This window comes from Carlito syrichta, unplaced genomic scaffold, assembly GCF_000164805.1.
Source record: "Carlito syrichta isolate Samal-C Ts95f unplaced genomic scaffold, Tarsius_syrichta-2.0.1 Scaffold302868, whole genome shotgun sequence".
In the NCBI taxonomy this organism is placed as follows: domain Eukaryota; kingdom Metazoa; phylum Chordata; class Mammalia; order Primates; family Tarsiidae; genus Carlito; species Carlito syrichta.
In genome coordinates this window covers 229928-252570 of record NW_007246964.1, presented here as the reverse complement: position 1 = coordinate 252570, position 22643 = coordinate 229928, and the positions used below count along the sequence as shown (strand labels likewise).

The following is a 22643-nucleotide window of genomic DNA, read 5'->3' as shown; positions in this document are numbered from 1 at the left end:
CCTAGACTGTGTTCACGCTTAGGATTTGACATCCTTCATGCCATAGGGGCCACGGGCTCCAAATCCCCTGGCCACTGCTCACCTTACACCTCAGTCAGCGTGACTATTCAGGCTCTGGAGCTCAACCCAGCCTCCTCCACCTTCTCCCTTCACTCCTTAGGATCAAGGCTCAGTTTGGGCTTGAGACCGCCACCACCCTGCTCCTTTATGGATGTCCCGTTGCCTCAGAAGTCTTCTTCCTCCCCGGGGATGTCTTGTCATATAAGGGGTCTCCTGCCTCCCCAGTGGTCTCTCATCTCCCCAGGGGTCTCTTGCTCTGCCATCATCCTGATGGACCACGGGCTCCTTGGTTCTACACATACAGTGAACACCTACAAAGTACAGTCCCAATGCTAGTCCAGAAGCTTGGAGACGACACAGACACAGCCCCACTCGTGAGGGTCTCACCATCTGGAGGGGGCAGAGAGACTGGCAAATAGACCTTCACAGTGTGACCAGAGCATGCTGGGGCCATGTGGGTGCAGAGGGGGGCCATGGTCCTGACTGGGGGAGGGAGGGGACTTCCTGGAGAAAGTGGCATCCCTAATGAAACTGGAGGGTGAGCAGGAGTTAGCCAGGGAGGGTGGGGAGCAGGAAGTAGAGCACTTCTTGGGTGCGGACACCTGTGTCCATGGTCACAGAAGAGGAAACTTCCATTGGGACACAGAGATGAGTCACTGTGGCCAGAGTAGGGACTCAGGAGGACAGGCAGGAGTGGCTGGGGCAGCTTCGGGAAGGCTTCACAATCCATGAAGGCGCCTGCAGGTACATGCAGGTTGAGTGTGCCTGAGGCATGAAAGCAGAATTTATGGAAGAGAGGAGGGAATGGAACAGCCCAAGCCTTGCCCAAAGAGACAGAAAACATCCCGCCACAAATTCAGACCCAGTGACACATAAGGGACTCAAAGAGCATGGCATGACTGCCCACAGGACAGGGATAGCTGGGGGAACCTCAGGCAACAGGGAGGAACAGATTTCATTAGGAAAGGCCATCCAACCAGCTTCCTACTTCTGAAGAGTTATTCATCCACGAGTTATTGAGTGTTCTGTGGCCTTTTACATTATGTTATCTCACTTAACTCTTCAACTATCCTGGGCAGAGATGGTGAAGATGACAGACTCAGTCCAAACTGCCCTGTAGAGGGCCCAGCTGTGTGGCCTTGGACGAGTTCCTTACCTCTCTGTGCCTCAGTCTCCTCACCTGAAAATGAGGATGAAAACAACACCTGCCTTCATAAGGTAACCGTGAAAAGAAATGTGTCAAGAGATGATTGAAAGCACTGGGTAGGCTCTGGCTCACAGTAAATGCTCAATACACACCAGCCATTGGTTCCATTTTTGTACATGACAGAGCTGTCCCATTAAGAAACCTGACAGCGTCACACCGTTGCAGCAGAGTTTGGAGCCCAGACTCTCCCCTGCTCTGCTTCTCTCCCCTGGGGAGCAGAAAGGGGCGGCTCTGCTCCTGCCAGCCACAGCCTGATGTCAGGAAAGAGCCCAAAGAACAGAGACACTCCATGGGGTTTGGGCCTAAGACCTCTGACTCTGTGGCATGTCAGAGTGGCCTATCTTGCAGGGCAATGCAACGAAGGATGGCGTCAAGAAAGTGCTGCTCCGTGGAGTGGGCCTAGCCTCTGTAGTCCAGGGCGCTCCAGTTTGCTCCTCAGACAGAATGGCCACATTGGTAAGAAGGGGACCCGGGAGACCCACAGAGCTCTGGGGAGGAGGGGGGTGAGGAGGGTGGGAGACTCACACATGGCCACCCATCACAGACAAATGTTAACAGTAAGCCCCAAGGACTCTTGAGGTTGGACTTAGGAACTGCCCAGCCCCCTTGATCCATCCCTCCCTGTCCCAGGTCAGTACCAGTTCCAAGGACCAAACAGTCTGAGGTGACACGGGTTCAAGGCCACCATCACAGGCAAGTCTTTATGTTTGGGAGGTGACATGGCATGGTGGTCACGTGTTCAGGTTCCAGAGCCAGACTGTTGACTTGCGAGGTGTGTGACCCTTGGCATGCTGCCTCAACTCTCTGTGCCTCAGTCTCCTCATCTAGAAAGTGGAAATGAGGGAGGCACTGAGAATACTGACTGTCGTTATCTTCAAGACGGCATCTTGGTTAAGCCATCGGGCAGGACCTGGAAGGCACACCGAGTCCCTCCTCATGGGAGGTGATGAATGTGGCTGTTTCCCAGGCCACTGCTGGTACCCCATCGGGTGCTTGCCAGGCCCAAGTCTATGCTAGGCCATGTTGGGCACAGAGGCAGGGTATCTAACTGGGTCCCTCGAGAGACTCAGAATGTCACTGACTGGTAAGAGAATGCTGAGACCCAGGAAGGGGCAGTGTACCCCCTCCAGGACAAAGGCACTCCTCCCCAGGGTGGCAGGTACCTCTCTGGAAACAGCTCCAGCCATGGGAGTGCTGCATCCTGGGTCATACCCTCCCTGGGAACAGCTCCCATGGTGACCAGTTGACGGGGGAGTGTCAAAGCTGAGCCCTGCCCTGTTCAAGACAACTCCACAAGGCTAGCCCAGTTCCAGCATGCCCCAGGGACCCGTGACACCCCTTCCTCAAGGGCAGCACTGGTCCTGTGTCCCTCACTCCCCTGCTGGTGCTGACCACAGGGCACTGCCGCAGCTGCAGCAAGTCACAGCAGAGCCTCTGAGCAACACAAACTGTGCTCTGACAGTTCCAGAGGCCACAAGTGTCAAGTGGGCCGCAGGGCCACATTCCTTCTGAGGGCTTTGGGAAGAAGCCGAGTCCAGGCTGCTTCTAACTTCCAGAGGCTTGCATGTCCAGCTCGCCCCTCTCCTCCTCCCATCTTCAAAGCCAGCAGTGCAGTGACCTCCACCCCATATCCTTCGGAATCCATCGCCACATCCCCTTTCCTCTGACCTGGACCTCTGTGATGACATTGGGCCCAGGATGATCCTCCATTTCCAGACCATCACTCCTCACAAAGTCCTTTTTGCCAAATAAGGTCCTGCTTACAGGTGTCAAGGAGGAAGAGATAAATGTCTTCAGACTGGGGACCATTAGCCTATCTAGCATGGGCACTCTCCTATATATCTCCTTCAGGAAATCTTGTCTCAGAGTCCATTCCTGGTAATCTAGCCTCAGGCAGAGCGCCCCTTTAAGAAATACAAGTACTGAAAACCACACAGCGAAGTGGAGGAGAGCGTTCTGTGTGTGTGTGTGTGTGTGTGTGTGTGTGTGTGTGTGTGTGTGTGTGTGTGTGCGTGCGCTGTTCAGAAGCAGTAAGTTGGCTGCCCTTGGGGGCTCCGTGGCGGCCTCGGTGCTGAAGGAGTTAATTCAGCAGTTCACTGCCATCACTGGTAATTGTCAAGAGTGATGCAAAAAGCCCTGCATGGCAAGACACAGAAATTGAAGAAGACATGCCAACATTTTCTCTGCAAATATGCCTTGAAATTCAAGAACAAAGTGCAGTCTTCAATAGAGTCATCTATGCCATGGTTATGTGCCTGTAGTGCCAAATGGGGTTTTGATGGAAAAATCAAAACAGGACCAAACAATAATGATAAGGAATTGTGTGTCTTAAATCATGATGCAACAGTTCCTTGCTCTAGAGAACCTGCAGATACGCCTTGTGGCGAAACAGAGAGAGGGTGCATTGTATCAGGATGGCTCCTGGAGCTGGGAGATGAGGCCAGTTCCAAAGGCCTCTGGACTGGACAGAAGCCCATCTGGTATCACAGCCCCCATCATCTGGTCCCACCCTGGAGTGCTGTCGAGAGTTCCCAAGTTCTGATTGCCTCCGTTGGGCCATCAGGGATGTGACACAGGGGGAAGTGACATCAAGAACTGTGACATCATGGACTGTGACATTGGGAACTGTGACATCGGGAATGGTGACCAAGGAAACCTGGGCTGGAACTGGCCACAGCACTTTGCTCTTGTGCGGCTGGGCCAGGCACTCTGGGACTTGAATTCAGTAGCTGCAGATGAAAGGATGGTGACCACGGCCAGAATCGCTGGATGACTGTGGCTACTGACAAAGGGGAGGCAGGAAGCTAGAGCTGCTACCCACACTCCCCCTGCCTCTTTGAAGATTCACACAAAGGAGGGTGGGGGAATGCAGGGAGTACACCTGAGAGAGAGCCAGCACCCGATGAAAAGCCCTGAACCTGGGAGAAAGTCCTATACCTGTGGGAGAGCCCTGCAAATGCTGGAGAGAGCTCTGCACCTGAAACAGAGCCTGGAACCTGGGAGAGAGTCCTATACCTGTGGGAGAGCCCTGCAACTGATAAGAGAGTTAGCACATGAGACAGAGTCCTGAACCTGGAAGAGTGTCTGTATCTGAGGGAGAGTCCTGCACCTGAGGAAGAAAGCCCTGCACTTCACAGAGCATTGAACCTGGGCGAGAGTCCTGCACCTAATGGAGAGAATCCTCTGCCTGAAACACAGCCCTGAACCTGGGAGAGAGTGTGCACCTGAGGGAGAGTCCTGCAACTGATGGAGAGAGCCCTGCACCTGATAGAGAAGCCTCCATCTGAGAGAGCCCTGAACCAGGGAAAGAGTCATGCACCAGAGGGAGATCTCTGCACTTGAGGGAGAGAGCCCTGCACGTGATGGAGAGAGTCCTGCACTGGAGACAGAGCCCTGAAACTGGGAGAGAGTCCTGCACCTGAGACAGCGCCCTAAACTTGGAAGAGGGTCCTACACCTGAGGCTGGATCCACTACTTGAGGGAGCCCTGCACCCAGGAGAGCCCCAGAACCTAAGAGAGAGCCCTGCACCTGAGAGAGGGCCCTGCATCTGAGGGAGGCACTGCATCTGAGGGAGGGCACTGCAACTGAGACAGAACCCTGAACCTGGGAGAGAGCACTGCAACTGAAGGAGCGAGTCTTGCACCTGAGACAGGGCCCTGAACCTGAAAGAGAGTCCTGCACCTGAGGTAGGACACAGCACTTGAGAAACCCTGCACCTGGGAGAGCCCCAGAACCTGAGGGAGAGTCCTGCAACTGAAAGCCCTGCACCTGAGACAGAGTCGTAAACCTGGGAGAGAGTCCTGCACCTAAGGGAGAGCCCTGCACCTGATGGAGAGAGTTCTGCACCTAAGACAGAGCCCTGAACCTAAGAGAGAGTCCTGTACCTGAGGGAGAGCCATGTAGCTGAAGGAGAGAGCCCTGCACCTCAGGGAGAGAGCCCTGCACCTGAGACAGAGCCCTGAACCTGGGAGAGTATCTGTACCTGAGGGAGAGTCCTGCAACTGATAAAGAGAACCTTGTACCTGATGGAGAGAGTCCTGCACCTGAGACAGAGCACTGAACCTGGGAGAGAATCCTGCACATCAGTGAGAGCCCTGCACCTGTTGGAGAGAGCCCTGCACCTCACTGAGAGAGTCCTGCACCTGAGACAGAGCCCTGTACCTGGGAGAGAGTCCTGCACCTGAGGGAGAGCCCTGCAACTGATGAAGAGACCCCTGCACCTAATGGAGAGAGTCCTGCACCTGAGACAGACCTTAAACTTGGAAGAGTGTCCTGGACCTGAGGTAGCATCCAGCACTTGGGGAGCCCTGCACCTGAGAGAGCCCCAGAACCTGAGAGAGAGAGAGAGAGCCCTGCACCTGAGAGAGCCCCAGAGCCTGAGAGAGAGAGAGAGGGAGAGAGCGCGCGCGCGCGAGAGCGCCTCACACATGAGACAGAGCCCTGTAACTGATGGAGAGAATCCTCAACATGAGAACGAGTCCTGAACCTGGGAGAAAGTCCTGCAACTGAGGGTGAGTCCTGCACCTGATGGAGAGAGACCTGCACCTTTTATAGAAAGTACTGCACCTGAGACAGAGCCTTGAACCTGGGAGAGAGTCCTGCACCAGAAGAAGAGCCCAGCAATTTATGGAGAGAGCCCAGCACCTGATGGACAGAGTCCCACACCTGAGGGATAGCCCTGTAACTGATAGAGCTCTGAGCTTGGGAGAGAGTCCTGTACCTGATGGAGTGGCCTGCAAGTGACAGAGAGAGCCTACAGCTGATGGAGAGAGTCCTGCACCTGAGACAGAGTCCAGAACTGAGAGAGAGTCCTGCACCTGAGGGACAACCCTGCAACTGATGGAGTCCTGCACCTAATGGAGAGTCCTGCACCTGAGACAGAGCCCTAAACTTGGAAGAAAGTCCTGCACCTGAGGTTGGATCTACTACTTGAGGGATCCCTGCACCCAGGAGAGCCCCAGAACCTAAGAGAGATCCCTGCACCTGAGAGAGGGCCCTCCATCTGCGGGAGGGCACTGCAACTGAGACAGAACCCTGAACCTGGGAGAGAGCCCTGCAACTGAAGGAGAGAGTCCTGCACCTGAGACAGAGCCCTGAACCTGGAAGAGAGTCCTGTACCTGAGGCAGGACAATAGTACTTGAGAAAACCCTGCACCTGGGATAGCCCAAGAACTTGAGGGAAAGCCCTGCAACTGATGGAGAGAGACCTGCTCCTGATGGAGAGAGTCCTGCACCTGAGACAGAACCCTGAACCTGAAAGAGAGTCCTCCTCCTGAGGTAGAGCACTGCAACTGATGGAGAGAGCCCTGCACCTGATGGAGAAAGCCCTGCACCTGATGGAGAGAGTCCTGCACCTGAGATAGAGCTGTAAACCTGAGAGTCCTGCACCTGAAGGAGAGCCCTGCAACTGATGGAGAGAGCACTCCACCTGATGGAGAGAGCCCTGCACCTGATGGAGAGAGTCCTGCACCTGAGATAGAGCCCTGACCCTCAGAGAGAGTCCTGTACCTGAGGGAGAACCATGTAGCTGATGGAGAGAGCCCTGCAACTGAGACAGAACCCTGAACCTGGGAGAGTGTCTGCACCTGAGACAGAGTCCTGCAACTGATGAAGAGAGCCTTGTACCTGATTGAGAGAGTCCTGTACCTGAGACAAAACACTGAACCTGGGAGAGAATTCTGCACATTAGTGAGAGCCCTGCACCTCACCGAGAGAGTCCTGCACCTGAGACAGAGCCCTGTACCTGAGAGAGAGTCCTGTACCTGAGGGGAGAGCCCTGCAACTGATAGAGAGAGCCCTGCACCTGAAACAGAGAGTCTTGCACCTGAGACAGAGCCCTGAAACTGGGAGAGAATCATGCACCTGATAGAGAGCCCTGCACCTGAGACAGACCCTAAACTTGGAAGATAGTCCTGCACCTGAGGTAGCACACAGCACTGAGGGAGCCCCGCACCTAAGAGAGCCCCAGAACCTGAGAGAACGCCCTGTACCTGAGGGAGAGCCCTGCACCTGAGGGAAAGTCCTGCACATGAGGGAGAGCCCTACAACTGATGGAGAGCCCTGCACCTGAGACAGAGCCCTGTAACTGATGGAGAGAACCCTGCAACTGATGTAGAGAGTCCTGCACCTGAGATGGAGCCCTGAACCTGGGAAAGGAGTCCTGCCCCTGAGGGAGAGCCCTGTACCTGACAGAGAAAGTCCTGCACCTGAGACAGAGCCCTGAACTTGGCACAGTACCTGCACCTGAGGGAGAGCCCTGCAACTGATGGAGAGAGCCCTGCACCTGATGGAGAGCTGTAGCCCTGGAAGAGAGTCCTGCACCTGAAGGAGAGCCCTGCACCTGTACCTGATGGAGAGAGTTCTGCACCTGAGACAGAGCCCTGAACCCAGGAGAGAGTCCTGTCCCTGAGGGAGAGCCATGTAGCTGATGGAGAGAGCACTGCACCTGAGACAGAGCCCTGGACCTGGGAGAGAGTCCCACACCTAAGGGACAGCCCTGCAACAGATGGAGCCCTGCACCTGAGACAGAGCCCTAAACTTGGAAGAAAGTCCTGCACCTGAGGTCGGATCTACTACTTGAGGGAGCCCTGCACCTAGGAGAGACCCAGAACCTAAGAGAGAGCCCTGCAACTGAGAGAGGGCCCTGCAACTGAGGGAGGGCACTGCAACTGAGGGAGGGCACTGCAACTGAGACAGAACCCTGAACCTGGGAGAGAGCCCTGCAATTGAAGGAGAGTCCTGCACCCGAGACAGAGCTCTGAACCTGACAGTCCTGCACCTGAGGTAGGACGCAGCACTTGAGAAAACCCTGCACCTAGGAAAGCCTCAGAACCTGAGGGACAGCCCTGCAACTGATGGAGAGAGTCCTGCACCTGAGATAGAGCCCTGCAACTGGGATAGAGTCCCGCACCTGAGGGACAGCCCTGCACCTGAGGGAGAGCCCTGCACCTGAGGGAGAGCCCTACAACTGATGAAGAGAGCCCTGCTCCTGATGGAGAGAGTCCTGCACCTGAGACAGAGCCCTGAACCTGGGAGAGAGTCCAACTCCTGAGGGAGAGCCCTGCAACTGATGGAGCCCTGCACCTAATGGAGAGAGTCCTGCACCTGAGACAGAGCCTTGAACTTGGAAGAGAGTCTTGCACCTGAGGTGGGACCCACTACTTGAGGGAGCCCTGCACTCAGGAGAGACCAAGAACTTATAGAGAACCCTGTACCTGAGGGGGAGCACTGGACCTAAGGGAGAGCCCTGCAACCGAGACAGAACCCTGAATCTGGAAGAGAGTTCTGCACCTGAGGTAGGACACAGCATTTGAGGGAAACCTGCACCTGGGTGAGCCTCAGAACCTGAGGGAGAGCCCTGCAACTGATGGAGAGAGCCCTGCATTTGAGGGACAGAGTCCTGAACCCGAGAAAGAGTCCTAAGCCTGGAAGACAGTCCTGCTCCTGAGGTAGGACCCAGCACATGAGGAAGCCTGCACCTAGGAGAGCCCCAAAACCTGAGAGAGAGTCCTGTACCTGAGGGAAAGCCCTGAACCTGAGGGAGAGTCCTGTACCTGATGGAGAGAATCCTGCACCTGATACAGAGCCATGAACCTGGCTTCTCCTTCTCCTGAGGGAGAGCCCTGCAACTGATGGAGAGAGTCTTGCACCTGATGGAGAGAATCCTGCACCTGAGACAGAGCCCTGAACCTGGTAGAGAGTCTTGCACCTGATGGAGAGTCCTGCAACTGGTGGAGCGAGCCCGACCCCCGATGGAGAGTCTTGCACCTGAGACAGAGCCCTGACCCTGGGAGAGAGTCCTGTCCCTGAAAGAGTGTTCTGCAACTAACGGAGAGAGCCCTAGACCAGATGGAGAGAGTCCTGCACCTGAGTCAGAGCCCTGAACCTGGGAGAGAATCGTGCACATGAGTAACAGCCCTGCACCTGTTGGAGAGAACCCTGTACCTGACCAAGAGTCTTGTACCTGAGACTGAGCCCTGACCCTCGAAGAGAGTCTTGCACTTGAGGGTAGTACCCAGCACTTTAGGGAGTCCAGCAGCTGGGACAGCCTCTGACCCTGAGGGAGAGCCCTGTACCTGAGGGTGAGCCCTGAAACTGAGGGAGAGCCCTGAACCAGAGGGATTGTTCCTACACCCAAGAAAAAAACCCTCAAACTTGATGAAAATGACCTGTACTAAAGGTAGAGTCCTGAACATGAGGAGGAACCCTGCGCCTGTTGGAGAGCCCAAGTACATGATGAAAAGTCCCTATACCTAAGAAACAGCCCTGCGCAAAGAAGGCCTCTGTACCTGTGAGACAGCCCTCCGAAAGTAAGCCTCTGCACCTGAAGGAGAGCTCCTAGAACAGAGGGACAGTCCAGCACTTGATGAAGAGACCTTGCACATCAGGGCGAGACGTGAACCTAAGAAAAAATCCTGGAGATGAGTGAGAATCCCTGGAGGTCAGCAAGTGCCCCCGCACTGACAAAGAGTTCTCCTGTACCTGACAAAGAGCTCTCCTACACTTGAAGGAGATCCCTGCACCCGATAAAGAGCTCCAGTACCTAAAAAACACCTTGGCACCTGAAGGAAAGCTTCTGCACCTGACAGAGAACCCCTGCAACTGAGATCGAGCCCCTGTGCCTGAAACAAAGACCCTGAACCTGAGGGAAAGCCCAGCCCCTGACTAAGAGCCCCTGCACCTAAGAAAAAGCCCTGCCCTGAGGGAAAGTCATGCATGCTAGAGCCCAAGCATCTGATGAAAAGTCCCTGCACTTGAGGGAGAACCCAGAACCTCAGGGAGAATCCTGCACCTGAGAAAGCACCTGTACATAAGGGAAAGCCCAGCACCTGAAGAAATTCTTCAGATGAGTGAGAACCCCTGGATGTCAGCAAGTCCCTCACACCTGACAAAGACCTCCTGCACCTGAGGGAGAGCCCTGACCCTGATGAAGAACACCTGCACATATAGACGAGGGGAAAACAAGCTTTGCACCTGAAATAAGTTCCTGCACCTGAGAGAAAGCCCAGCACGTGATGAAAAGTCCCTGCTCACGGAAAAAAATTCTTCAGATGAGTGAGAACCCCTGGAAGTGAGTGAGTCACTCGCCATTTTTTTTTTCATTTCTTTTGTCCTAACTATGACCACAGCTGATTCAGAGAACAAAGTTGTGTGTATCACCTCCACACACAGACTGTCATCTAAAGCTACCATTGTCCCATTTTTCTGTGTCCCTACAAGCCCTAGAAATCCCTACAATTCCTCGCCTGCAGTGATGCTATGAACCCCTCTCTGAAATTTCCTCCATGTAAATAAAATTTTTTTTAAAAAGAAAAGAAATACAAGCACTAAACCATGAGGGCCGGGGAGTGGGGCAGCTGAGGAGAGAGGAGGGAAGAGGACACTCAAGGGGCAGCTCTGCATGCTAAGCCCAGACAATGGGCAGAGTGTGGCCACTGGAGTCACCACGAGGGTCCTGAGTGGCCGAGGTGCAGTGGGATAGAGCAGGGAAGTGCTGAGATTAGGGATGGGGTCAGGAGCCAGGCTAGGAACTTGGGCTTTAAGCAGGTCAGCGAGAGGCTCCGATTGGATTTCAGGAAGACCATGGAGAAGGGGCAACTTTCTAGAGATCCCCAGGAGAGGATCTGTCCTCCAGATGGTAGTGGGTGGGGGGAGGTGGGTTCAGACCAGGGGAGATTGGCTGAGGACAGAGCAGGCAGCTCCTACCCTGGACCTTCCCCGCACCGCCATGCCCAGCCCCCTCCCCCCAATGCTGCACCTTCATGGCGTGGACCAAGCCAGGCCCAGCCTGCATCTACATGCCCAGGCTCCAGTCCAGCTTCCTGGGCAACCTGCACCCCACCCCCACTCTCACCTGGGTCCCTTCCAGCCCAAGGATGCAGATATTCCAGAGGGAGAGAGCCGAGGGGAGCTGAGGCGTCTGCAGCCTAGCTCAGGACCACACAGATGGCAGGAGGCTCCTCGGAATACTAAGGATGAAAACACACCTCCCACCTCCCCATAAATTCTTTACGATGGAATAAAATTGTGCCTTTATCACAGAACTATAATAGTACTTCTATCAACCACAGGGTAACCTGCCTCAATCACTCGCTGGAAATCCAACCAGCATTTGGCATGAAACAGAATTCATCTACAGGAAAGCAAATGAAACAGAGAGAGGGCACCCGGCCCCGTGAAAATACCACCACTTCTGCTAATAACATTAGCAGCAGCATCATAACTCACGAAATCAGACACTAAAGGTACTATGTCCTCTCCGGTACTGTGCTCAGCGCTCAACACACAATACTGCATTAATCCTCTCTCCTCGTCTATGGTTCCTGTTGTTACCCCATCTTCCAGATGAAGACATTGAGGCTCATCCCTCACTGAGGAGTGAAATGATGGATCAAGGTTCACACAGTCGGCAGCCTGGCCTGACTGCAGAGCCCAGCATCTAAATGGTGCACCACCATTTAGATGGAGACCCTTGGAGCAAGCCCTGTTGCTTCTCTGGTCTTGGGCAACCTGCCATCCCCCTTCCTGCCTTGCCACGGAACCTCACCTATGACCAGGGAGCACCTGAAGCAGCCCCCGAGATGACCACAGTCTAGGCCAGCTCGTTCCTCTCTGCCAAGGACTGGTATGGATGAACGTAGTTCTGGGTCAGTTCTGGCCAAGAGACACTGTGGGGATGTTTGCTGGGGGATTCTGGGAGGGAGTCTCCACTCTGAAAAAAGAGGCAGGAAGAGAAGGGCCTCCAGCTTTCCATCTGCTCTGCAAGGTCACAGTGGCGAGAGGCTGTGAAGAGAGGAGCAGTGGCTGCCACTCCCCCAGGAAACTACAAGCCTGAGGCAAGAGCCAACAGGAGGAAGGAGAGGCTTACTCCCTACAAACCACACCCGGGGCTGCTCAGCCCTGCACTTCCGAAGGGAACAACGAACGCCCAAATGTCTAAGCTCCTGTGAGACGCGTTCTGTTATCTGCAGCCAAGAGTATCCCTAGCTGCCAGCGCCTTTCAGGGTTGTGGGAGGATTAGGATGGCTGGGCTTCCCACTTCCACCTGTCCCCCGCCATCTAGTTTCCATCCAGCAGACTGGGTGGCCCGGCTGGAACCTCATCTGCACCAGGTCCCTCCTCTGCTGAAAGCTCTGCCATGGCTCCCATCTCACTCAGAGTAAAATCCTCAGACTTGGCCTGGTGGTTGATGCCTGCTGCCTCACTCTTTTGTAATCCCACAGGTTTCCCTGTGGTTCCTCAAAAAGCCTCCGACAGGATGGACACAGTCATTCCCTCATCAGCCTCAGGCCTCTGCTTTTCTCACCTTACTGGTGAAGCCTTCCCTGCCCCCTCCCTGAAACCACCTCACTCATACACCCCTCCCCACGCCTTTCCCATAGTTTTAGGTCATCTATTTATCAACTGATTCACAAAAAGTACTCAGCTGCTACCATGTGGCAGACACTGTTCTATGTACTAGTAATATCCAGAACGCTGGGCGCAGGGCTTTCTTTCCCCCACCTTACAACATGCTGTATGTCACCCCACCCCTACACTACAATGTCAGCCCTTGACAGTGGCCATGACCTTTGTTCTTTGTTCACTGCTGCATCCTCAGTGTCCAGAACAGACAGTTCCTGGGCCATTAAAGGTACTCAATAAATATTTGGGGGAAAGAAGACAGGAAAGGTGCCTAGTACCCAGTTGGTGCTCAGTACCTGATTGTGGTTACTGGACTTTATTACTGGCACAGTGCTCTGTTCTTGGTGCACATAACACAGCGGGCGACCATCCCCAAATCATGAATGGGGAAGCTTCAGTGACTCATCCAAGGTCAAGTGGCTTGCCCAAGGACACATGGTCAGGAAGTTTCAAAAACAGGCTTCAAACCTGGTTCTCCTGAGCACAAAGCCCCTGCTCCTTGTGTTCCAGGCTGGTCCCAGCTTGAGGCTGAAAGGTAGGTCCCTCGTGCTTCTGTGACTGCAGAGACACCATGAGCTTGGAGCAGCAGCTGCAGCAGGGACTAACTGATCATTTCAGAGCAGGGCCGTGGGATGGACACCACAGGAGAACAAGATCCTGAAGCCATCAATCAACCTCATGGGCAAATCACCAGGCAGACGTGATAGGGGGCACATCAGTCCTACAGACAGCTGTTCCGGCCCCCATCACTCCCCTCAGCAGATTCCAGATGGTGACCAAGATGCCTGGTGCCATGGGCAGGCAGGCAGGCCCTGCTGCCTCTCCCCCTGGGGAAAGCCACCATGTGGCTGTGCAGAGTCTGGGCCCAAAGGGTCAGAGCCAGAGGACACTAAAGGAGCCAGAGACAAGCCTGGGAATGTGAGCATGACCTGTCCTGGCCAATCACTAGCAGTGTGGCCTGGTGCAATGCACTGAGGTTAGCCATACCTGTATTTCCTCATCTGGAAAATGGGAATAATGAGACTATCAGTAAGTATAGGTTTGGCCTATGAGTCAAACAATTCTAGGAAACTACATGGAAATCTGGACATTGCAGTACAGAAATAAATAGCTGTGGGCTGTGGTCGCACTGCTTGAGACATTGGTGCCCATCTCCAGATTAACAGCCCCCTCTCCAGTAAAAAAGGGTGACAGGAGTGTAAGTGTGGTGTGTGGCAGCAAGAGAAGCAGGAGAAGGAGCTTCTGAAAGCCCATCTGAGTGTCTGCTGGATGCTCTACACGGGCCCCGGGCTGGGCCACTGTGCCATCACACTGGAACCCAAGAATAGGCGGTCGGTTCCGAAGCTCATATTGGATTCTCAAGTTGGTGGGAGGCACGAGGAGCAGGAGGCAGGGAAGGTGTCTGTCTCAGAGAAGGGTCTCGCTCCCCCCACCCCAAGGTCCCCAGGGTGACACGCTCGCTCTTCTCATCTTTTTGCAGCCTCCCCCCAACTTTTCCTTCATCTCTCCTGCCACCCCTAGTACCCAAAGCCGATCTAAACCATCCCCTATTTCAAGTCACTTCAAAGAAATAAGGACACCCCACCCAACTCTAGAACAATCTCATCCTGACTATACACACAGGAGGGAGGCCTGCGGAGCCCTGGAAACTTTCCCAAGATGTGTGGTCCACCTTTGAAGGTCACCATGACCAAAACCAGAAACATGGTTACTGGCTCCAGAAGCTCCTTGCAGTTTTACTTAATCATGCCCATCTCTCTTGAAAATGAGCCACACATCCTTCTTTTTCATGATTTTGCTAATGGTCTTTACATACCTGGACTTGACTTTGCCCTTCTCCCCGACCAGTCAAGAGAACACCCAGCGAGTCTCTGTTGCCTACAGGAAAAAGTACTCTCCACACACGTTTCTAGCCCGGCATCTCAGCTCCTGAGGGGCTATCTCCATTCTACTTTTCCAACCTTGTCCCACAGCCAAAAGACACCACTTAGGGCCCTTCTGCTCGCTCTAACTTCTGGGCAATTGTCACACCTTTCCCCTCCACTGTCACCTCCTCTAGGAAGCAGTCCCCAGTCCTTCTGGCAGGTAGGCTTCCCTCCTCTGCACACCATTCTCCCTGTTCCTTCACAGGTCATGTACCACATCATGTCTCGTGGAACGTGCTAGACCAAGTCCTTCCCTGGACTGAAGGTTCATGAAGGACACCGCAAACCTGCCTCCTCACGCTGGGGAGGTGAAACAGGCTAATGGTTAGGATGAGGGCTCAGAAAGAGACGGAATGGCCTTGCCACTGAACACCACCATGCTGTGACCTCCAGCACTGTCATCACTTTGTTAAGGCATCACACAAAGGTCCAATGTGCAGACTGAGCAGGAAAAAGTCACACTGCCTCACACTCAGTAGGTTGGCTGCTACCAAAGGAACAGAATAACGAGTGTCAGCCAGGACGTGGGGAAACTGGAGCTCTGGTGGATCATCAGTAGGAAAACGGTCCATAGGGAAAACGGTGGTTCCTAAAAAAAAAACTAAAAATAGAACTGCTGCAAAATTGCTGCAAAATATGATCCAGCAATTCCACTTCTGGGTATAGACCCAAAAGAATTGAAGCAGGGTACTGAAGACGTATTTGTACAACCATATTCACAGTAGTATCATTTACCAAACAAAGGTGGATGCAATCCAAGCGTTCATCAATGGATGAAAGGATGAACAAGAGGTGATATAAACCTATGCTATAGACCGAATGTGTCCCCCCAGAATTCATACGCTGAAACCTAATCCCCAATGTGACAGTATTTGGAGGTGGGGCTTTGGGAGGTAATTGGGTTATGAAGGTGGAGCCCTCATGCATGGATTAGTGCCCTAATAAAAGACAGCCTTAGGCCAGGTGCTATGGCTCACAGCTCTAATTCCAGCTATTCAGGAGGCAAAAAGATTGCCTGAGCCCAGGAGTTCAAGGCTGCAGTGAGCTATGATCACACCACTGCACTCCAGCCAGGGTGACAGAGTGAGTGGGACTCTGTCTCAAAAAAAAAAAAAAGAGAGAGAGACCCTGGAGGGCTTCCTCACTCCTTCTGCCATGAGAGGACACAGCAGGAAGATGGCCGCCTATGAACAAGGAATCGGGCCTTCACAGATACCATATCAGCCAGTACCTTGGTTTTGGACTTCCCAGTTTTCAGAACTGTGAGAAATACATTTCTGTTGTTTATAAGCCACCAGTCTGTGATAACTGTTACAACAGCCCAAATTGACTAAAACAATCTACAATGGGTATTATTCAACTTTAAAAGGAAGAACAAGCCAGGCTCGGTGGTTCAGCCTGTAATCCCGCGCCTTTGGGAGGCTGAAGTGAGTAGATTGCCTGAGCCCGTGGGTTCGAGACCCCCCTGGGTAACTTGGTGAGACCTCATCTCCACAATAAATCAAAAAATCAGCCGGGCGTGGTAGCGCATGTCTGTAATTCCGGCTACTCGGAAGGCTGAGGCGGAAGGATCGCTGGAGCCCAACAGACGAGGCTGCGGTGGCTGGGAGCGGCCACTGTACTCCAGTCTGGGCAACCGAGTGAGACTCCAACTCAAAAACAAACAAACAAACAAAAAACAAACAAACCACACACACACACACACACACACACACACACACACACATACACACACACACAAAAGGAAGAACATTCTGGCACATGCTACACTATGCATGAACCTTGAGGACACTAGGCCCAGTGAAACAGGCCAGTAACAGAAGGACAAATGCTATGTGATTCTACTTCTATGAGGCACCTAGAGTGGTCTAAGTTATAGATACAGAAAGCAGAATGGGGGTTACGAGGAACTAGGGGAAGGCGGAGAACAGGGAGTTGTCATTTAAATGGTTTAAACAGTGTAAACTGCAGTCCCTCTTTCTCTGTCACTGTCAACCCCTCCTTCCGATCTTATTTCCTTCAATCAATTTTCATCCTCTTAACTATCTTGCTCCTTCATGCTCATTTATGGTCTATGGTCTCACTCTCCCACCACCTCCAAACTCACTGGAAGCTTCCCCAGAGCAGGACCTCATCTCTTGGTAACTGCTTTACTCCCACCTCCCAGGGAATCAGCAGGTACACCGCAGGTGCTCAGTAAATACTGCATGACTCGCTGCCTGGGCCCTAACTGTGGCAATGCTGGGCCTCACCTATAAAATGGGGATAGTGACACCTGTCCCAGGGTGGCTGTGAGGACTCAGGAGGAGGCTGTGAGCACAGGGCTCAGCATACAAGACCATCTCTGCTCTAAGCCTAAGCTCTGCACAGGAGAGAAACTCAGGAAAAAGATGAAGCCAGTTCTCTGCCCGGCACCGAAAGGTTGCCCTTGAGCAAGACTCAGCACCACATGCAGCCTGCTCCAGAGACTGCCAGAGAGCAGCGTTCCCTGGTGGGGAGAGGGCACGAGCCCACCCAGCCCCAGCAACCTTGAAGAAGCCCGAGCTACGTGGTGCATACCAACGAGCTACTGTGATCCCTGCCGCATCCTGCATATTGACGTCTGAGCAAAGAACACACAACACATTAAATAAATGTTATGGTCTTATCGACAGGAAAAGGAGAGCTGAGAAGGAGTCTCCAGAGGGAAGGTCCTTGGTCTGGAGACCCCAGCCATGTGGCCTTCTGGCTGTCTGCACCGAGGTCCTGAAGCCAGAATGCTGCTTACGGGAGCTGCATTCTGGGTTCCAGGAGCAACCCAGGGGCATGGTGCAAACAGGGTCCAGAGGGTTAGGATTAGGGTTAGGCTAAGACATCAGGAACCACTCCAGGCTTTCTGTATTTTCAGATGTCAGGGCTGGGGCAAGGAGGGCTCCCTAGGGGACATCAATTGATTCCCCCTGTCGCCTTCTTCAGGTCTCAACACCTAATGGTGTTGAGGCAACTATCCGTCCTCCACCAGCTATGTCATGGTGGTCTTGTCAATCCAGTGCTCAGGCATCCCCGCCAGCCCACGAGATGCTTCCTCTCTAGAATACAAATCTTCAGGGGAAGGACACACAGAACAGAACAGAATGGTGTCCATCCTCCTGCAAACTGCACCCTGAACTCCTCAGCTCCAACCCTGGGACTGTTCACATCCTTCCAGTAAATTCCCACTCTGCAGAATAGCCGGGGCTGGTTTCTGGGGCTTATGGTCCAAGATCACCTTGCAAGAGGTTCCTGGAGCACCGAGTCCTGGCAGCTGTGTGGCCATGCACCTGGGTCTGGGCCAGTGGGGAGTTAAGTCGTCTCTAACTTAAAGGGGTGCTCTGAGCTTTCTCCCTTCCCCTCTCCTGGGGGCTGGAATGGGCCTGTGTGGCCCAACATCCACCATCAGGGGGAGCAACACCCTGGAGGACGGAAGATGAAGGACTCTGGATCCCAGAATCAGTGCTAGAGCAGAGTTGTCCCTGCAGGCAAGGCTGTCCCCATCCTGCTACACGAGGAAGAAAAGGTATCTCTCATTTAAATCAGTATCTGGGCTCTCTCTCTCTTTTTTTTTTTTTTTTGCATTGGAGTCTCACTCTGTTGCCCAGACTAGAGTGCAGTGGCTGGGCTCTCTTACTGCAGCAACTTAGCCTAAGTCACAACATACACTACATGGGTCAGAAAAAAAGACAAGACCAAACAAGACCCTTCATAGAGGACTGGAGGGAGAGGACAGAGCCCCGACAGAGCCAAGCCCCTCCTCCAGCCTCCAGGCGGCTTCCTAGTGCTGGGTTTGGAAGGAGAACATGGTAACGCAGGGGAGTCTCCTTCTCTGGCCTTGCTCACCTTTTTCTCATCCCCGCCTTGCAGGAGGTGCAGGGTGCTCCTCCGGTCACCCTCCTGCTGCCTCAGGACACCACCGAGGGGCTGGGGCGGGCCTGAGGGCGGCGAGATGCTGCGGCCCTGTGGGTCCACCCAGGTGTAGATGTGGTTGGTGACGTAGCCCCCGGGGATGCGCCCTGCTGAGTACACAGACAGCACCAGCTTCTTGGAGCCTTTCAGAGCCTGGAGAAAGAGAGGGACACACGGGTTACAAAAAAGAGCAGGGAGGGACACCCTCCCATCACCAGACTTTACCTCCTCTCAGGACCCCACACACGGAGGGGGAGGCCAGCCCCTAAGTTCACTTCCTTTTGAAGACCTCAGTTTTGTCCCATGGAAATGAGGACATCTGTCCCACCCCTACCTTGAAGTGGTCCAAACACAAGAAACAGGCTCTCTTAGGACACTTATGCAGAAGAAAGCCAACCTTGCAGGCCTGAGGTTCTATCCTTAGACCGGTCTCCTGCAAGGCTAGCCTTTGGTTGGTATCTGGTGAGGGCCCACTTTCAGGCTTGCAGGCAGCCACCTTCTTGCCGTATCTTCATGTGGAGGAGAGACCAGAAAATGCTCTCTCTCCTTACAGAGTCACTAATTGGACTTGGAGAGTGTCCCCCACCATTCCTGAGCACATAAGGGTGGTGCACTGTGCTCAGGCTGTTTGTGCCAATGGTGTGGTTCATGCTGGACACCTGCTTTCCTTCCAGGAGTCTAGAAGGTGAGTACAGGCAGGCAAAGTCTATGTGACCTTGGGTGTTCTCTCATGAGCTCCCTGATAGACAGTATCTCAATCTGTTGTCACAATCTGGTGGCGGAGGAAACAGACACATCCTGTGTAGTCCATGGGGAGAGGACTCTGGGAAGCTTGTGCCTGGTTTCCTGCAGACTTTGTCCCATGTGCCTTTCCCTGTGCTCAGTCTGTCCTGTCTCCTTTGGATGTAATAAACCTTAGCCACAGGAACAACTATACCAATTGTAGCCTTTCTCGGATATCACCCAACTGGGGTGTTCTTGGGAACCCCCAAAAATACCAGACAAGAGAGTCAAGACATTAAAATATGGATAACGACAGCTGAACACTGATGACTGATGAGGGGCTGTTTGTGCCAGGTACCCTGCACTGTACTTGACAGGCATTAGCTCATGAGATCCTCATGGAATTCAATCCTGGGATTGGAAGGAGGAACTTGCTGCTTGGATACTAGGATGAAGAAACGGAGAGAGAACCCCTGCTCACAGAGTGAGGAAGGAGTTCCTTTTCCATAGCAACTAATTTTGAGTGTGGATGCCACCTTTATTGTCCATTCCCCAGTCTGCAGAGGACGTCCGCTACATTGCTTTCCCACAAGGCGCCTGCAGTGGGGATGAAGATGTTTACTTGTGAGGCAGTCACTTGGCACTGAGACAAACAGCAAACACACCCTGTTAGGGACTAACTCGTGTATTCCCACAAATTCATATGTTGAAGCCCTACCCCCAGCATGATGGTAACTGGAGATAGGGCCTTTGGGAGGTAATTAGAATTAGATGGAGTCATGAGAGTGGGGGCCTCATGATGGCATTAGTGGCTTTGAGAGAGTGTGTGTTCTGGTCTCTCCTCTGTGTGAGGACACGGCAAGAAGATGGCTGCCTGGAGGCCTGAAAGCGGGCCCTCACCAGAGCCCAAGCATGATGGCACCCTGCTCTCAGACTTCCAGCTTTTAGAACTGAGAGGAATCAAGATTCTGTTGTTTGAGTCACCCTGACTATAGTTTTGTTATGGCCGCCCCCGCTGATCATACACCTCATAACTGGCTTGTTTGAATACATGATGGTATCCACACACACTGGAAGTTTACACTGCTATTGAAATTATATTTACAAAGAGTTTGTAATGCCTTGGAAGTGTCATACATTTTAATGTGAAGTGGGGTTAGAAGGCTACAAATCGTGTCTTATGGGGTGAACTCAGTTACGGTCAGAGAAAGATCATACTGGAAAAACAAATCAAAAGGAAACCAGAAGTCACGTGCCAAGACACTAGCAGTGCTTCACTCTGGGTGGCAGGATCATGGGTGATTATTATTTTTTCTTCCTGTTTCTCAATATTTTCCAAATTCCACAATGAGGGCACACCACTTTCAATATCAGGAAAAATAACATGGCCTAAAAAGAGGGGGGTACTTAGCTCTCTGTCTCCCCCAAGCTTGGCCCAGTTTGCCACGCACAGATCCACTGACATCCTCCCCAGCACTCACAGCAGACAAAACCAGACCAAGGGCTGAGCTTTCAAAGCCGGCAGGGAGCCCTGGCTGGACAGGACCTGTGGGAAGAGGGGACTCTGACATTTGAGCCTCTCCCAGCAAAGGAAGAGCAAGCCAGAGGTGCCTGGGCCCTCAACTCTACAGCTAAATGCCAGTCCCCGGTGGAGGAATAGTGAGAGGATGGCAGCTCTCCAAAATTCTGCTTCCACGAAAGATTTCTGAGAAGATGAGCAGGGAAAGATTTATAGTATTTTCTTAGCATTCCCTGGGGCTCCCATGATGGAACATGAAAAAAGTCAAGTCTCTGGGATAAGTTGAAGATGCAAGATGGAGCAAGTCGGAGCCCAAGTGGGCTTCTGCCAGCACACAATGGAAAGTGGGTCCCAGGGCACAGATGGTGTGTCGGCAGATACCTCCAAGGCCACTGTGTCTTCATGCCCTTTCATATCTTTCTGACTTCTCTTCCCTTAGTGCCCCCTCTTCCATGACAGCGCAGCTTGTTCTCTGATGCTGTTCCAACTGGCCTGCCTCCTCCTCTGCTCCTTCCAAGACACACCAGGAGACTAAGCTCCAGCACTCATTCAACAAGGGCTGACTGAGGGCCTACTGTGTGCCAGGCCTAGAGGAAACAAAGTAGGTATATCCTCATATGCTCGCAACCTGGTGATGGACGAGGCACCGCCCAGCACATAGTAGGTCCTCATGACACTTGTGCCTAGTGAATGACAAGGCACTGTCTGGTGCACAGTAGGTCCTCAAGATACCTGTGCCTGATGAGGGATAAGGCATCATCCAGCACACAGTAGGTCCTCATGGCACTTGTGCCTGGTGAACGACAAGACATTGCATGGTGTACCGTAGGTCCTCAGGATACCTGCAGCATGGCGAAAGACAAGGCATTGCCTGGCACACAGTAGGTTCCGAGAGAAGACTGACTAGCCTGATTGGGTAAGAAAGTAGACACTGCCCTCCAAATAAACCATAACTTCTGCAGGCTGTGTCCCACGGCCACTCCGTCTAGACGATTGTGCTGGAGTCAGGAACAGCAGGATACAGGTGGAAAGAACACATGTGGGCCCTAGAGGAAGGCAGAATGGGGGCTCCAGTTGTACTTCTACTGCCTGTTAGCAGACAGTCCTGGGCTGCTGCCCCTGGCAGAGCAGCGTGTGTGACTGGGGAGAAGGGTCACACCCACTTTCCAGGGTAGTGTGGAGTAAATGAGGCAATGTTATCGGTCCTAATCCTCAGCACACAGTAGGTGCTTGGCAGATGGCAGAGCCCATTCCTCACCTCCCCCAGAGAGTCTGCACGAGAAGGGAAACCATGTGGTGGCAAAGCATCATCCAAGAGTTAAAAAAAAGTAAGGGAAAGAATCAAGAAGAATGTGCAGAGCATCATTTGTATTCTTTATATCTGGCAATAGGAGGATCCTCTTGGTCAGTTCTATAAATAGGCAAGCAGCAACCTTGAGAACGAAGAGGAGGTTAATGCCTTTGATGAGAACACCACAGAGAGCGAGCGTTGGAGAGGTCCTGCGAGGTCACTGGGTCTCCCACTCACTGAGTCTCCCAATATTTTACAGAAGAGGATTCAGAGACCCCGAAATGGGAAGGGGCAGATAGGGTAAGAGGGGTCCGAGAGGTGCAGCTCAGGACACAGGAGGCCAGTCTTCAGCGAGCCCCTTCCCTCCTGTGCCTCAGTTTCTCCATCATGAGACTATAGGGCCAGAAAGTCTGACAGCTACTCTGGCTTAAACCATTCCATCACCTCCAATATTGACTCTTCCCTGGGGATACAAGTGGGATTTCAGTGGGTCTTAGAAAGCAAGAACAGCATCACCCTCTGCTACTTTCTTCATATTTCTGGCAGGAGTGATGGTAAGTAAGATTCCTGAGATCTCATTTTTAACACCTCTG

The 22643-nt window shown here is 53.0% G+C and overlaps 1 protein-coding gene across 1 annotated transcript in view; it reads right to left on the bottom strand.

The window, feature by feature from the left end:
- WHRN (whirlin) overlaps window positions 1-22643 on the bottom strand; it is a 101731-nt gene that overhangs the window by 58339 nt on the left and 20749 nt on the right. The window contains 1 exon segment of the mRNA XM_008057210.1: window positions 18452-18670. Coding sequence (XP_008055401.1) covers window positions 18452-18670 — 219 coding nt within the window.